Raw genomic sequence first — 18,789 nt, forward strand, 5'->3', positions numbered from 1 at the left:
CATCCTGCATACAGTCACCAAATCCAGACACTATTGTGGATGCCAACAAGAGCTTGATGAAAGGAGCTTGATATAGCTGTCTTCTAAGAGGCTCTACCAGTGCCTGACAAATTCAGAGGTGGATGCTCTCAGTCAACCATTGTACTGAGCACAGGGTCCCCAATGGAGGGTCTAGAGAAAGGACCCAAGGAGCTGAAGGGGTTTGCAGTCCCATAGGAAGAACAACAATATGAAACAACCAGTAACCCCAGAGCTCCCAGAGACCAAACCACCAAACAAAGAATTCTTCACTTTTTTTAGTTGATGGGTCTATGTTTTATATTTGTTGGTTATAAATATCATTGTTTTATTTAATTTTGAAACATAAGATTCCTTCTTTCCTTTTTTTTCCCTTTAAGTTTGCCTTAAATAAAAGTAATTTTCTCCTGTTGATCTAGGTTCAGTTTTGTATTATCTTTAAGTCACACATCTTTAGGTATTCTTTGCCCCTGTGTCCCTAAGCTCAGCTCACTAACATCTGCATTTGCTCACCAGTGTAGTAAGATTTAAGTACTCTTAACCTCCTTTGTCTCCTATAATCTATTACACCATCATTTTCATATTGTATTATTAAGTGTCCTTGGGGTGGACAGAAAGAGACAAACTAAAACTGTATCCAGGTTGCTGTGTTGTCATGAGATGCCAGAATAGACCTCTCACAGGCATTGTTTTCTTCTGATAAGATAAGCTTGGAAACAGGATAAATAGTCTAAGTTTGTGCAGTCTGCACTTCCTTTTTGGAGTTCCTAGGCACATGTCAGCATTCTATAAATCACAGATCAGTCTTGACCTATTGGATTGTAATAAGTTAATATTTCTGTTAAGTAACTTTTATACTCAGTATACAAAACAGTGTTTTACAAGTAAGTTTACAGCTTTAAAGAATATTAAATGTAAAAGGTTGACTTATTTTGCCGGTTGTTTTTGCCATTATAGAATTACAAAGTAAAACCAAGCCAAGATTTATGAAGGGCTAGGAATGTTCTTTTTAATACTATTTAACCTGGAAAATGTGTAAATATGAATAATATGCCTAATTTAATTGTTTTTGAGACAATATAAAAACAGGGGAAACTATGAGAAATAGTTCTAGAAACTTTAGCTGACCCTTATTCAGAACAGGAATTTGAAGGATTGGTTTAATATTTATCTCTAGAAAATTCTGTAACCCAAGACACAAAGTCTCCTTTAAATACAGAAGGGAAGTTGAGGACCATTTATCTGATTCAGAGAGGACTTATATTCTGAACATTATCTGAGACAATGGTATCAGAGGAAAGATGATAAAAGAGGTAGAAATTGATACTTTTAATGGAATAAAAGCAAACAGATACATTGAAGTTCACACAGTTGGGAAAACTGGATACCCAGGTCCTTTATTCCTTTTAGTGTTTATTGAAAAAAAAAATTGTCCTCCTGGGTGTCTTAGGACCCATGTAAATAACAGAATTTTTCATCCAGAAAACAACTGTAATATTGTTTATATTTCCCAAGTAGATTCCTAAGAATTGCTTGTGTGACATAGATCTCAAAATGTAAGAGTAAATGTGCCTTTATTTCCTCTGGTGAAGGGAAGAGTTGAAAGCAGTACCCAAGCTTTTTGAATACATGCCCTGGGGTCAGACCAGAGTCTTTCTATTTGCCTATCCTTATGTCTAGGCCTGGAAGCTTGTTTTGGGTGGGGGTTGTTTTTTTGTTTTTTCTTGGAGGGCGGGTTCAAGACAGGATTTCTCTGTGTAGCACTGGCTGTCCTGGAACTCACTCTGTACTGTAGACCAGGCTGGCCTCGAACTCAGAAATCTGCCTGCCTCTGCTTCCCAAGTGCTGGGATTAAAGGCGTGCACCACCATGCCTGGTGGCCTGGAAGCTTTTAGCCTCCATAAAATGCAATCTTCACAAGGCTGGACCTTGAAGGCTTCAGCTACCAGTACCCATCTGCTAACCGAGGCCTAGAATGTTTTAGCCTCTGAGACTAAATAAATTCACTTTCTGAACTCTGGCTGTCTGGTTCAACTCAGTTTTTCTGGCACAAACTCTCCTCAAACTGACTGATTTAACCTGGCTTCACTTGGCTTCTCAATAAACTGTTCTGCTTGGCCACAAACTAGCTCTGACCTTCAGTTCTGCTCTTTGGCTCCTTCTCATTATCTGGCTGCCATCTGGTTGTGAATTGAGCAGAACAAACTCAATCAAGCTAACTGACTGAATTGAGCTGAAGAGATGAACTCACAAAGGAACCTGACCCCCTTGCTTTGCACTCACGGCACTGACTCCCCACTGACTCAATCACAGCTCACTGACTGATGACATGACTGACTGCGCTGCCTTCACTTTCAATGCACTGCCCTTAAATAGCTTTTCTCCAAGAGCTGAGTGTGTTCTATCACCTGTTCTGTCAATTCTTCCTTTGATTCATTGCTTTGCTTGTCCCGCAATCAGATGTCATTGATTGGGATTAAAGGAGTGTACTAAAAGTTTCCAGCCACACGGACTTAAAGGTATGCACTAAGTGTCCATCTGCATTCCAGCCAGATTACACAGACCTAGAAGGTCTCTGAATGTGATCAGAGCAGCTGCTGGTTTAAAATGTCTCCACACCAAAATTCATCTAAGGTATGTAAAATTAATACCTGTATTTCTTATCATCGGTTTATCTTTCTGCTTCCTTAGCTTTAAGCAGGGAATGAAACTCTAATTCCATTTACTGTCATCAATTGAGTCTTTACAGGGAAACAGCTTAAAGCCCCTTAAATTCTTCCATTTTAAATCTTACAATGAGCTGTGGACAAACTGTGTATCTTTAATACTTACTGCAAGGCCAGAGCAGGCTCCTTTTTAATGTAGGAAGGAAAGCCAAAGGATAAAATGGAGGAAAAGGCAGATTGGAACATTTTGACTATAGCATTTGAAATTTGTCTCCTTTTCTAGCTCTCTAACTCTTTAGCTATTTTCACAAGTCCAACAGCACATATCTGCAGGCTTTTGAGGGCAGAGATTTGAGGAGGAACATATATTATATAGCAAGGACCCCAAAAGACCACTGAGGAGCCAGTTCCAATGTAAACACACAAATGTCTTATTATGAGCTCTTGAGCTAGGTCTCTCATGGTCTCTGTCACAGCATGTCAGAGTGAGAGCCCTGAGTCTAAGAATTCAGGGTTTTTATTGTAGTTACAGCAAACCTGGAGAACTTCCATACGGGTCAGCAAGTTAATATTTTAAAAAACTTCATTTATGGTGTAATCTGCAGGAACTGAACATAGGGGCAAAACCATCTGACAAACAGGATGGTCAGGTTATCTATTCTCGGCAGGATATTTTAGATTATCTTTATGTATCTTAGTGCTGCTATTGTAGTTTGGCTGTTGCTAAATGGAAGAAAGGAGCTGGGGCATGACATAGAATGTTTGTGTGCTAAGGTGTGATTTTCTTCCTGGAATTGGAGTTTAGGCAAAAAATGGAGTTTCTTTAAAAAAGAAAGCAAGAAAGCAAGAAAGCAAGAAAGCAAGCAAGAAAGCAAGAAAGCAAGAAAGCAAGAAAGCAAGAAAGCAAGAAAGCAAGAAAGCAAGAAAGCAAGAAAGCAAGAAAGAAAGAAAGAAAGAAAGAAAGAAAGAAAGAAAGAAAGAAAGAAAGAAAAAACAAAACAACAACAAAAATAAATAAACACATGGGGTTGGTTGGGTATTATACATGTACAAATACAAATCTCATTAAGGGGATAGTTATATTCTCTGCTGTTGTTTTTTTATTCTCAAAAATAATATGGTTCTTTTTAACTTTTGACTTTAGCCTGGTCTTTTCAAAATAAAACAAGATTTTTTTCTAAATGCCGGAAGTTTTTTATTTCCAGGTCTAGAAATTAGAGTGAAGAACCTACTCTCTGTGTAAATAAAAGGAGTTACTACTCACTGACCATGCTATGTGGCATACTATCACACTGAAATTCTCAAATGGTGCCTGGGAGCCAGATGGCTGCAATGGTTCCTTCTCATTAGGTTTCTTCCTACTTAGTATCCTTGCTATTCAAAACTTATGTGCCCTTGAAGGTAAATCAAACCAGAAAATACTAGGGCAAAAAAATAAAACAATTCAAAATACTAACCAAGGGTTGTCAGGAAAAAAAAAATCTATCTGAATTGAATGTGCCACAAATTTCAAGCTACAAAGCTTTCTTCAAAGACTGCTTTTAAGTCCCTACATATAAAGAAAAATCCATTACAGATTATATGGACCTTTTGTCTATCAGTTTGAAAGTGGTTTATAACACCATCCCCACCTGAATCAAAGAGGAGAACCGGAGGAGACAATAATACGATTTTATAATTGTTTTCTTTAAAACAGATGAATGCCCAAAATCAAAATAGACCTTCATCAATTTACCAATTCCATTTAAAAAGAAGCACATGCGGGAGAAATTTTAGAAAATGTTTCCATTTGGTGGATTTCTTTTCTTATTCATTTCCTAAACTATGGAGCCTAATAGTATTGAATGAACCCCTTTGTTGCTTTGTCTTGTGGTTCCACTGTCATTTCCTTCTAGAAATTGAAGTAGATATCTGAAATGGAGATGTACTCTTTAAGAACTTGTTTCTGTTACAAAATAGCAAGCAAAATAAAACAAAAAAAACAAAAAACAAAATACACACAGACACACACACACACATTTTAAGTACTTTGGTACCTTAGGAATGTTGAGGTCAAATGACTTATCTAAGGATGCAATCCAATTTCGGTATCATTTTGTTCACTGGCTTTTTATTACGTGCACTTACTAGTTCATTGTTCATTTATCTAGAAACCAATAACCACACAATACTCCCGACTTTCTATCCCCTGAACACTGTACCATAAATCCCATGCTCAGAGCAACACGCTTTCCATCACAGATTTAAGAGTCCATGACCCCCTGTCCCTAATGAGGTTCCCCACTATGCTTCCTGTAATTTTTAAGTGAAATGGGGAGTCATTGAGTTGCATAATGTGGATCTCATGAAGTCACTTTCACCATTTTGTACATATATCTTATATGTAGATGGATAAAAATCACCTCATGTCATGTACTAAAAGAAAATCAAAATGTCTTCATCGCTACCGTCAAATTAAATATATCCTTAGAAAGCTCTTAACCAAATCCTTGGCTTATTACTGGGCTTCCTGTAATGTCAACACACAAATGAAGTGGAGTTATTCTCAAGTCCAACTTTGCCTCTGGCCACTGAATGTCTGCAAGAATATAGCAAACACAGATCACCACGAGAAAGTCAAGAGTTTTTATTTATTTTTCAATAGTAAAAACAACCAATAAGAGCGGGTTGTAATTATAATATAATTAAATAATTGGAGATAATTGCCCAGTAGTAATTTGTTTCAATATATTAACAGCTTGCAGTATGTACCCAGGAAATAACCACTTTCCTAATTCTGGACAAGCACTTCCTATGTGGTAAACTGTTTTCAGTTTCTTCTTACGCAGGGTTACATTCTTTATAGAATGTGTCCTGAATATGTGAGCTTATACTATGTATTTGTCTGTGATAGCCTCTCACCAACAGGATCCATGGAAACTGAGAAATGGAAAAATACAATTTTTTTAGGACATTTGGCTTATTCAAACATATAAAATGTTTGCTCTTGCTCTGAAGGAGGAAACTATATGAGATTTTTCATTAAAAAAATAATGATCTGAGAAACCATTTAAAGACATTTACCAAAACATAGATATGTCTCTTTACCCTTTGGGTTTCATAAAGAGAATGTGAGCCAGAGAAAAGAGATTTTATATTTTAACATCAGCCCTGAATTTACAATTCATCTTTGTGATTCTTACAGCATATTAAACATGTAGTCTTGTGTTGTGCAAGCCTTAGCATTCCTATAACAATAGAATGGTACTTAGAGGAAGGCCTTATCTTGGGCTTGATTCTTTGATGCCACTGAGGTTCCCAACCAATACATTTTTAAAAATAGTCAGGTGTCAAAGGAAAGTTCTGTACTGGAAGAGTAACTCAAACTGCATGAACATGTTTACAAACCGTGGCTGAAATGTGAACATTCTTGGATGCACTGTTCCCTCTCCTTTTTTCTCGACCATTCAAGAGTGAACTGAGGAGGGCTTGGTACTTTTACTGATCTTTTTACCTCCTTTCTACTATTTGTTTGTGTTTCTATGTATTACATATATAATACAACTTCTATTATAACCTTTGTAAATATTCAGAATTGTCTTCAGAATAATGTTCATTCAATTGCCAATGTAGTTGCTTTAACATTTTACTGTGTTGAATTTAGACTTTTTTTTTTAATATTTAATGTAACTGAAAATGTTATAGCTTCCCATATTCTCATCCTCTGGTCTGTATCTTATGGAAACTCTGGCTTGAATTAAGTGCTTAGCTTCACCAGAAAACTTTTATATGTTTACTACTTACATGTGAATATTTACATGTGAATGTAAATATTCATAAGCAATATCATTTGCTTTTTTAAACTTGATAAATGTTGTAAAGTTCTATTTGCATTTCTAAAATGTTTTAGTTTCTTCCCTTTGAAGTTATTTCTGAGATCTTTGTGTTGATACACACAGCACATCTTATTTAAATTCCTGTATCTACTGAAAGCCAACTTACAAATTTTGCTTCACATGAGCATCTACATTGTTTTCTCCTTGTGCCTGCAATATACATTCTTGAAAATCTATGCTATCCCCCTTACAGAGAAGTTCCTCAAAGTTGTATATTACATGTAGAAATTTAATTCTTGGATTAAGTGCATTTTTTCTCCATGAATACTACCTCTTCATTCTCCATGATGTGCTTTAAAATGAATATATTCTTGTATGTCTGCATAAGATTCTGTATTAATGACCAGGATACTTTATTTATAATTCCCTCTCCTGATTAAGGTTTTCTCAGTGAATAAGGTTAAACAATATAAGTAAGAGGTTGTCTGATAGTTCCTTCTTATAACTGAATATTGCACTCTTTTCTTTTTAGAAAATATCAAATATCATCATGTTTCAAACAAACACCACTGGGTTTTCTCAATTATTAACCTTCTATCTTTTTTACAACAATCACCTGTGCGTGATCTAGGACCTGGCAGCTCTGTTACATAGCCAGTGCTTTATTTTTCTACCCCAGCTCATTCCTTGCCGTTTCCAACACATAAGACTACAGCAGGAAAGAAAAATGTCCCCGGCCAGCCTCACAAAACTGAATGCCATCAAAGTCAATTTATGCTTTACATGAGCATCTAGATTGTTTAATCCTTGTTTCTGAAATAAATATTCTTGAAGATATACACCATCCTCCACATGGAGAAGTTCCTCAAAGTTGGATGTTACTTTCAGTACCTTGAATGTCATGGACTTCCCACCTCAAGACCTATGAGAAAATAATTTTAAACTGTCAACCTACTTAATTTACCATAGTTTGTTTTATATAGACAAAATCAAGGATCTCATAGATCATTAATTCCTATTAATTCATTTTTGAAGTTTTACAGGACCATCACAAAAAATTTATAATTTCTCATGATTATCTCTATGCTATTGTGGGAATATTATACTATCCTCTATTTGAAAAAATAAAACATAATTTTAATATGCCAAGTTGAAGAAACAACTGAAGCAACTTTAATAAAGCCTCAACTTAAATTCTTTAACAAATTGCACTAACATATATCCATATCATGCATAGGTGAATATTGTAAACACTGAATTAAGATAGCAGGTATTTGTGATAATTTTATGCCTCTTGGGAAGAAAATCTAAATTAGACCACAATAAATCTTATGTAATTATATCAAATAGGAGAGATGCTTCTTGTTGTTTCATGGATAAGATTGTTACATACTTACAGTAAAAATATCTATCGAAAACTTAGGGAATATCTCATTCTATTTAGTTCAATTTACTATATAAAATCTGCTTGCCATATATGGAGTCAAGAAAAAGAAAATCTTTACACATAACAACACTTTTTATAATAATAGAACACTGATACTTGTGTTTTATTATAATACAAACAAAATATACATTTAACAATTTTAAGTATGATATACTACAAGACTACAGTTTTGTAAAAGTATAATTATTCAAATTCATTGATAACCACCACTGACAACGCTAAGAAGTGAAGACCAACTGTGTCTTCTGGCAGGTTTTATTTTTCTTTCCCAAAAAGGTATGCTTCAATTTTCATAAATACCTTACATTACAAAAGGTTTAAGCAAGAGTTACAAAGTGTGAGATTTATTCTGTACATGGATTTTCAGTTTACCAAGTCTGGAAAATTTAAGTCTTATGTATTTTTAACCTTACATACTATAAATTGAAATATTGTGATCATCTATTATGAGAAAATATACATTTCTATTTTTAAAAAGTTACCCATCCCTCAAAATGGCTTGTCAGTTGAAACACACTGACTGCAACAAGGTGGTATTATGAAGAGAAGGGATTCCCAAGTTAACTTTAATCTGTTTCAGTAAAATATGTACAATACATCTTAGACATATGTTTAAGAAGAATCAATGTTTACTGAGTGGTCTTGTTTAATTTTATTTTTCATGTGAATGAAATGACACAAGTTGTCCTGGGAAATTATTGTTGGTTATGTTAGTCCAACAAGCAGTCACTCTTGTTAGCCTCTAGGTAGGAATAGCATGTAATAATTAATATATGCAAAGAATCAAAGTACAGCACAAAGGAAAAGTCCAAAAGCATGATCATCATATTGCAGGCATGTTGTAAGGAAGTCTTGCTTTAAACAAACCATCATGGGATTGTGCAGTCGAGAGCTACTGTGGATTCTGCAGTGTGCTCATTTTTCTATGACTACTTTGCAGTTTTTTAAGTAATTTGACTGTTTCTTCTGAAATGTTTACTCTGTCATGTGATATATGATTATGAACTCTTTTCGGAAAGAAAAACAAAGGATTTTACATAAATTGCTTATTTAGATTATCCATTTCTAAACAAACTCTTAAAATTCCCAATAAATTAAATGTAAATTAACTCATTCAGGCATATTAATATTTAGCAGCACAAAGGACTGAATAAAAATGCAGCAAAAACACTCAGAGAAGCTAGAGACATGTACTGAAGACAGGAAAATAGATTTAAAAAAATGAATAACTGCATAGTTCAGAGTTGCTTCTGGAGGATCTGGTACATTTAATATTCAAATTTTGAGCAATATTCTGCTTTTTATTATTTCAGTACAGAGTTGTTCATCCTCAATGGTAAGGAACTACACATTACATTTGTCAACTGATCTTTCTCAACACTCTTCTAAGTCTTTTGAATAAGAATGAATGTTGCTTAGGTATAGTCTGCATTTCAAAATAAACCATAGCCCCACCTTTATTATGGGATCATATTTTCTTAATAATGTTTATAATATATTTAAACATCATTAGAAGTTTTATGTTCAAAACAGCCAAAATTTTAAATCTAAGATGTAAAATAGATTTACAGAATGTTGATAAAACCTTACATTTCTAGTCACATAAGTAATTAGAAAATAGTTTGGTCATTATTATCTATATAAAATTAATTTTCAGATGTCAATACAAAGAGTCGAACCTTGTGCAGTCTTTCAATACTACTGATATTTGAGTATTCCTCTCTGATGCACAGCTATCTGAAAGTATTTTTTGAATGAGGCATGCACCCACTGACTTGAGTTTGCTGTGGCTTTGCAGGACGCAGTAAGCCAGTAGATAAACACTATTGTGTGATCTATGATTAGTAGTCTAACCATGACACAAGAATTTGTATGCACTTCTGCTGGAGATGTAATTCATTCTGGCTTACAAATTAAAATTGTTCCTTCATTTTTGCTTTTTCCTAGAAGGAAACATCAACAAATATTCATTATTATACTAGTCCCTTGCAGATAATGTTATGCCCTTGAGATAGGTACCCAATGCAAATTAAATGAATGTAAAATATTGATGCTACTTTGAACAGATAGATTGTTTGACTCTGTAAAACTGCTTTTTAATCACACAGGCTTCTCACGGAATCTTTCAAAACATGTAGAAAGCATGAGAAACAAGCAAGGTCTGTTGGTTTTCTAAAAAGCTGCATTCTTTGTGAGGAAGTGACTAATTGTTCATTTCACACTATAAAAAGCGTGAAAAGGCAAAACAGAGGAAGGCTAAGGGTTTTGTGCTACAGGAAGGAAAGGTGATTTCTGGAGAGACTGGCAGGAAAACACTGTTCAAAGGCAAAGTTGAATTTGACACATGCTAGCAAAATACAAATGGTATTTATGCTAATGGTGAGAGTGTTTTCTTTACATGTTGAAGACTTCCTTGTGAAACTGCTGAAAACAATACTGCTTGAAAGTTTATGTAAAGAGAAGATGTCGAAGAGTTAATTTAACCCTTCCCGTCATCAAAATTTTGCCATTATCCATCCATTCAACAAATATATAGCCCCACTCCCCACCTTGGTCATCTACTCAATTATCTCTATGTATTACGTATTGCTTTCTCCTATTTACTCAAATATAATAAAAAAGGATGTAAATGCAAACAATATACAGAATACGATAAATACTTAGAAAAAAGAGAACACAGAAATACATTGGTTATAAATAATATATTGCCATCCCATAAATTTTTTTTACAAATTTTACTTTCACTTGCATTTTTGCTAACAATTTGCTATAATCTAAATTATTTTTAACCAAAACATCATAAGTTGGCAGATATTTATACTCCAGTGGAAAGAATTCCATTACATTCTATCTACTTTGTGGCTTTCTCCTTTTTTATGGCAATATAAGTTTTTCTCAGAGACAGAATTTACAGTTATCTTGTCTGTCTCCAAATAATTCCCATCTACAGATTAGGATACAGTATATATCATGTCACCCTTATTATTATATTAAGATCTTTTACCATGCTTCCCAAAGAGCACAGGAAGTGTGCACTACGTTCCATAGTCTACTCTAGAGCACACCACTGGGTTCTGTCCGTGGTGCTGTTTCTCTTGAGAAATCCGAAGGAACCTGGTTAGGATCATTACTACCCTCTCACAAAGCACTACTGCAGTACACTACATGTAGCCTGTTCCACAAAGAGGGAACATGCCTTTCTAAAGTCCCACGCCTAACTCCAAGTGTGGCCTGTTGGCTCCTTGAGAAAGTTTTTCTGGTTAACATAAGTTGTTTTAAAGTGTGCCTTTTCTTCAGTTCCTACATGATCACCTGCTCTAAAATGGAATGATTAAGCTGCTTCTAAGAACATAACCAGCAAGCAGCATGGGAAAGTCCATGCTTAATGGACATGCACGGGAATAAAGCACCTTACTAAGTGGGCCTGGGATCACTTTACTTGATTATTTACATGACATTAAATTCAAACTATAAGACATTTACATAAGGCCCCTATTTTTAAGACAATTCCTAACTTTGCTGATACAGATTTTGTTCTCAGAAAGCTGTTTCAGATGATGTCCTATATAGTCTTACTCAGCATAGCATCCTGTGCCTCAGTGAGACTCCATGGGAAGCATGTATGAGTTAGTATACGGGATGTACAAAACAGAAGACATTATTTGTGCAGGCAGGTAAATAATTTCCTCTTTAAATTAAATAGAAAACTATGTAGCCTCTGATCTCTGGAGCTCATCCAGGTCTCTGTGATGTCGTCGATTTCGTTTCTTCTTCATTTCCTGCATGTGCTTCCACTTTGGGCTGCCCTTGTTGCGCTGTCTCCGCTTCTCCTTGTACCACATCTGCTCACAGTACTGGTCCAGGCTGAAGTTCGGGCTGCTAAGGATTTGGATGTAGTCTTTGTATCTCAACCGTGACTCAGCCAACAGATCCTTGACCTGCCCCTCCTGGTATTCTGCCCTCTGGGTATTTTCCATCTGTTCATTCTCAATGACATTCAAAGTCAGCTTCACTATAGTGTGGATGAAAGTGTGCTCCTGTGCTTTGCAGTAATACATCCCAGAGTCCTTCTTCTGCAGACTTCGAATCAGTAGCCCATAGTCCGTTTTGATGATCCTTTCATCAGGTTTCAACTGCAGGTTGAAAAAAATGTAGGTAATAAATTAGAAACAGAGACCCAAAAGCAAATGAAAACAGACGACGTAGTTTTACTTAGATGAACCTAAAAGATATACTCTTCATCTTTCTGTCATCAACTATAACATTGTCAGCCATAGTTGAAGATGGTTTTTTAAAAAAAAAAGAAAAAGAAAGAAAGAAAGAAAGAAAGAAGAAAGAAAGAGAAAGAAAGAAAGAAAGAAGAAAGAAAGAAAGAAGAAAGAAAGAGAAAGAAAGAAAGAAAGAAAGAAAGAAAGAAAGAAAGAAAGAAAGAAAGAAAGAAAGGAAGGAAGGAAGGAAGAAAGAAAGAAAGAAAGAAAGAAAGAAAGAAAGAAAGAAAGAAAGAAAGAAAGAAAGAAAGAAAGAAAGAAAGAAAGAAAGAAAGAAAGAAAGAGTAAAGTAGTAGGGACCAAGATATAACCTGCTTTCTCTCGGCTTGATTTCTATTAAGTCAAATGAAACTTTAGACTATATGTAGTTTTTCTCTGCAGTGGAGTGATAAGGGTGAAATACTGTGAGAAACAATAAGGAAAAATGAAGCTATCAAGTGACTTTACAGGTATTTCTGATGGAGATCAATGGCCTAAGATGACAGTTTTAAGGGAGATTGCAAGAATAGTTACTGTTAGATTGAAGAACTCAGAGTGTGTACTACCTGTGATAGAGAGAACAATGATATTGCCTCTGCTTTCATCATATCATCAAATACATGATCTGAATAGTCTATGAGAAGGAGAAACTATGACCGTAAATAGCGAATTAGGAAAAAACATGGACACAGATTTGGACATCAGGGCCTGTATGGTTAAAATTGCTTAAAGCTAATTTCCCTATTATCATCAAGTCATACATGTAATACTTTAGACTATAGTATTTGTGGAAAGTTTTGCCATAGCTTGGAGTACTTGCCATAGCATTGTAACGTGATTTCAAGTGTGAGAAAAAAAACAATGAATAAAAGGAGCCTCCCCTGAAATGTGGTACTCCAGCTGCTGAAGCTGTGGTATTGAGGGACAATTCAAATGTTAGGCTTGCCTGGCTCAAAAACGGTGTGAATAATGAACCATCTTTAATGTATCAGGGACATGTTTATCAATACAAAGGCCTTGTTTAAATATTGAATGGCTAGTCATGAAGTAGAACAACAACAATGACAAAACAACAACAGCAACAACAACAAAGAAACCTGGAAGAAGTCCCAGCTTACACATCTGTCCCTGAATTGTAGACTTCTAGTTGATGGAAATAGAAGAGGCATAAAGACAGCTAAATTAAATTTATTCACAGTGGGTGGACTGTACTCCACATTCTTATGTGAAAAGAATGTAGGAAAAAAATCTCTCTTATTCTGGAAATATGAGAAAAGGGAAAGAAACATCTTTGGCTAGCAGCCCAGTTAACAAACAAGTATATGGCAAACCACCCTCTGTGCCAGAGAAGTGCAGCTGGCAGGGAACCTTTTGAGGCCAAAGGCAGGTCACAGCTCAGAGCCTCAGTTAATGAGGCTGAATGGTCTCCAGACCTGCCTTGCACTTCCCTGAGTCTACAACATCAGGTTTTTGCTTGGTTGCTTATTTGTGTCTTTTGCTTCGATTATTTGGTGACCTGCACGTGTTTTCTTTTCCCAGTGGGTTGAATCTGAAAGTCATGACATCTTAAAATACTACTGTAATACAAATGACCCTCAAATTAATTGACATTCTCAAACCACAGATGGTGGTTCGCAACCTCCCTGATGCTGTGCCCCTTTAATAGTGTTCTTGTTATGGTAACCCCCGACCATAAAATTATTTTCATTGCTCCTAACTATAATTCCACTGCTGTTATGAACCATAATGTAAATATCGAATATGTAGGGTATCCAATATATTATTTCTGTGAAACAGTTGTTCTACCCCACCCCATCATCAAGAAGTTGTAACAGGTTGAGAACCCATACCATAAGAGCTTCCTACCTAAAATAAAATTAGATATGTATTGGTAGATTTCTAAAGGGAAACCATTGAACAAAAATAGCATTCTCATACTTAACATAGAAAAACCGTCTTTATAAATAAGTTTATTGTAATTGTTTAAAAAGTACAAATATATCTTGGATCTCAAACTGTTGGCTCTATAAACTTGGATGCTGGTCTCTGACCACATCCTCTTATGATTCATTTATCTTTCTGAATGTTATCCTGCCCTTCAGTTTCTGCATAGCACATGGTAGATTTGGAAGTTATTTGTGGAACGTTCACAGCATTGCCATGTTGCTTGGGCTGAGATGTATGAAAGACTTTATTTCTGAAGTTTCTTAACTGAAAATGGCCTGTGGCCATCATCACAATACCATAGCTAACTACAGTTCTAGTCCATCTCTATCCCTCTTGGATCTCTCTGTGGTCTGTATCTTCCTGTTGCTGAGTCTACATTCAGTGTGGACTTTAGACACAAGCACGGTTCTGAATGGGTACTTTCTCTTATTTTCTTTAATCTTCCAAAAAGAAGGAATTATAACTCCAGCTTCATGTGCACTGGGCACCACCCTAGCACGGCTTTGTCCTTCTGTTTCTGTATCCTGTTATTAAGACCTCATTCTGTTACCTTCTTTTCATGTTAGTACAGTCCCTGTGGGTATTCATAAACACCTGACATTTCAGTTCTAGGTCATGATTATTCATCTTTTCCTAATACTATGGAATACTCTATCTGTTATTTCATTTTTGACCAACAGTTATAAGCTGTACTTTAAAAGATTTGTGCTAAATGACTTTACCTGATGTCTATTAAACTGTTTAATTCTTGTTGCATTTCCAAAAATTCAAAAGTGTATCTTCAGTGCAGTGGACTCTTTAGTAAAACACATTTTGAATTTCCATATTTGGAAGATTCTTAAAATTTATGGATAAAAATATGTGACTCAGAAATTAAGTAGTTGGTTAGTTTTCACTGAATTTCCATTACTTCTTAATAATGCTTTCCTTTGGGATAAGATACATCATCAGGCAACTGCATATCCCTCAGTGAAATGGCAACACAGTATTAAAAAGTCTAGCTCCTCTCAAAGAGATCAGTTCTGGCCACTGATTCAAATTCATGGAATTTTCTCCACTCTAGAGTGCTAAGTAAAACCTTTCCTAAATTTAACAACACAAATCAGTCTTCAACTGGAATCAGTTATCCCCTTGTCTAATGTGAGCATGAATTACATACTTGGCATTGTTAAATGGAACTCTCCAGTGAAGGGCAATACATTTAAAATAAGAAGAGCAAAGAATGATGAAGGTCATTTAGATAGAGAGAACAGGTTAAGTTGAGGGGTGCTTTATTCTCTAATAAAAGCAGCTGGAAGGACTAAAATATTTCCCATGTCTTGGAAGAAACTATAACTTCAAAAATACTACTTTCTTCAAACAACAGAAAATATGACCACAGAGAAATTAGTATTAAAGAAGAAAATACACTCTCAGCATGCTAAACACGAAAGTCTGTAAACATGTTGTAAAAAATATGTTTATATTTAAAATAAAATCCTGAATACTTGTTTAATTTAAGATGGCAGGAAGAAAAATCTCTAAGGAAAATTCTGTATTCATATTTTTAGGTTTTTCCCAATTATGCTTGCATGGTGTTACATAATGCAACATTTATTAATATAATAGAAAATCAATAATTAATCATTTTAAGCAAAAAGCAAAAAGAAATATAGGGCTAAAGTACCTGGTTCATTTCTTAAGAAATGAAATTTATACATAAATAACTGTTAGAATAACTTTTTAATTTTGAATAAATATAAACATATAAATATAAGGTGTAAATATAAAATATCTTAGAAAAAGATTATTATTTTCCTTTTGGGGAAGAAATTTCTAAGCAGAATAGGGGACTTTCGGGATAGCGTTTGAAATGTAAATGAAGAAAATATCTAATAAATTTTGTTTAAAAACTATTAACTTACAAATAAGTAGATATTTCTATATCAAATATAATGCTTTTATAGAAAAATTAAAAATTCTTAGAAATAAAAATATGTAAGTATAGTTACTTATAATGTTTTACTATTAAATTATTGATTTCTGTAATGTATGAATGGCTGGAGGAAAGTGTTTTAGATGAGTCTGCTAGCAACTACCTAAACAATGCACACCTAAGGTATTTCACAGAAATTAAGGAAAATCTACACCAAGGAAACATGAGGGCAGTTGCTCAGCTATGCTTTTTGAACACAGTGTATGTGTTTTTTCAAATTGCTAAATGTTTCTTAAATCTTATGTACGCTGTTTCTGTAAGGGGTGTGTGCCTGCCTGGTGATCTTGATGAACAAATAGTACAATGACCAACATCTCCAACTTACTTCTTTTGTTTTAGGATCTTGCCCTAGCTAAATAGGAAAGTAAATATAAAGGGATCCTTTCTATTATCAGAAAACATGAGCTATTCAAAGAGCGTCTCTTTTTGACTGTAGATTATGTGTGGACAAAAGAGGGATAAAAGCATACTGTTTACTACTAACAGGAGGAAGCACAGAAATGCTCCCGGGGCAATGATGAGGACTGGAACTGAATAAACCCAAAATATCAGTCATGCTTATCTGCACTAAGTGGTCTCGTGGCTCTTTGTGTGTTATTGCAAGGTTAAAACCATTTATTTGCTTTCATAACAAAGAAAGAACAAAAGGAAAACAGAGACCCACAATGGAAAATGCAGGGACTGGAAGATGTTTTTAAAACATTAAACTCCACTAAGAAAAAACAGTATGGCAAATGGCATGAAAGATTGCTCCTTTTCTTCATTAAAACTAGCCCCAAAGTTCAGCAGAAGCTCGGGACTGCCAGTTAACTTGCCGGCTACACCATAATCACCATCAGTTTCAAGAGCAGCCTTTTAAGAAAGTCAGCAGATAACTGACTCATGACCTCCTCCAACAGCACCCAACGGCGACGTGGCTCAGTGAGGAAACAGGCTCCTCCTGGCTCAGAATAAACTGGTGACAACATCAGTAGCCCAAGAGACCTTGGGACATCCCTGGGGCTTTTTCTGAGGAGAGGAAATATTACAAGCAGCAATCTTATGAGAGAGGAACAGGAGGCATCCTGCAGTGTAACATACTTCAAGTGCAGCAGAAATATTGCTCCGCTCCCCAACTCAGGAAGCAACTCCGTGGGTCCAGGACAATGGGAAACTGCCCGTTTGCAAAGACAGATGAAAATACCAGTTGAAACATGGCAGGGAACTATTCGGTAAAATTCAATAAATACATTATTTCTGCCCCATTGAATTTCATGGAGCATGGTACCACCATGCTATGTGATACAGTGCTGTGAGGTACATTAAAATAATGCATAGCTATTTCAGAGAATAAAGAATGTAAGGTAGCTTTGAGTATCCACAGCTAGAGGGATGCCTCTGGCAGGAGCATTCTTTTCCCTCCAAAGATCAGATTTAATTTGCTATGGAGGACAAATAATTTGTAAAGTAATTAAATTTAATAGAAAGAAAAAAATCACACCTCAGTAGTGATAAAATCTAAAACTTGTTTCAACACATGTAAAATTAGTATATGAAAGTGTAACTGAATTGAATCTGCATCTTATGTAGTCAGCATTTAGTATTTCTTGGAAGCTTATATTTTAAAGTAAAATAATCATTACTATATCAGACATAGCTCAATATATATAGAAAATTAGAAAATAACACAGACTCAAAACAAATATTGACTGTGTATATTATCTGCATTAGGGTTAATGATCAAGTTTTATTCATCATTTGTGACATCATAGAGAAGACATGTACCTTTTCAGTTTTATGTGTTAAACTTCAGTTGACAGAAAGAAAAGTATTTTTCTTTCTTTTTTGTTTTGTTTGTTTGTTTGTTTGTTTTGTTTGTTTTTTGTTTTTTTGTTTTTAGAGACAGGGTTTCTCTGTGTAGCCCTGGCTGTCCTGGAACTCACTCTGTATAACAGGCTGGCCTCCAACTCAGAAATCCGCCTTGCCTCTGCCTTCTAAATACTGGGATTAAAGGTGTGTGCCACCACAGCCCGGCTGAGAAAATTATTTTTATTCTTTTTTTGTTACTTTTATTAACACAGACTTGTTATTGAAATCTGTTTTAGATATCTTATGACACTGCTGAGTTCTCTTCCATAGGGCCTCAGGATCTGTTCTCATCTAGAAAAACATCTATTCTGAATTCTACACTCAGTCTTTCATTCAACATAGTGTTTCTAGTGTAAAATGAGAACGGTAAATTCTGATAAAATATCATTAGGTTGCTTATTTTTTATTTATGCATATTTACAGGGACCTGAATGTATGTTGTGCCATAAAGGTCAGAAGAGGGCATAGAATCCCCTAGGGCTGGAGTTAAAAGCAGTTATGAGCCATCCAATGTGAGTGCTAAGAACTGCATCTGGACCCTTTGGAGGAGTAGATAGTTCTCCTAACCATTTCTCCCGCCCCACAGTGGACTCTTTTGTCTTCTTTAATAATAAACATAACAATAATCAATTCTACAATTAGCCTTTGCTTCATAATATTGAATTAATATTTATCTAAGCTTTCTAAGACTGCCTAAAATCATCTCACTACATTGTGTAACATATATGACTTATCTGTCATAAAATGTTCATGGCATATTTTGATCGCAAATTTATATTAAGGAAATTAACAGAAAAAATTAATAAACATTACTTTCTTCTCCACC

At 35.1% G+C, this 18,789-nt stretch overlaps 1 protein-coding gene across 1 annotated transcript in view; it reads right to left on the bottom strand.

Annotated features, from left to right (window-relative positions):
• Window positions 1-8,052: 8,052 nt before the first annotated feature.
• Sema3d (semaphorin 3D) overlaps window positions 8,053-18,789 on the bottom strand; it is a 199,440-nt gene continuing 188,703 nt past the window's right edge. Inside the window, exon 18 of the mRNA XM_021162841.2 lies at window positions 8,053-12,079. Within this exon, the coding sequence (XP_021018500.1) occupies window positions 11,654-12,079 (426 nt within the window). The 3' untranslated portion in view covers window positions 8,053-11,653. The remainder of the gene's footprint in view (window positions 12,080-18,789) is intronic.

Source organism: Mus caroli, unplaced genomic scaffold, assembly GCF_978045245.1.
Source record: "Mus caroli unplaced genomic scaffold, Mus_caroli_1 scaffold_4, whole genome shotgun sequence".
Lineage (NCBI taxonomy): Eukaryota > Metazoa > Chordata > Mammalia > Rodentia > Muridae > Mus > Mus caroli.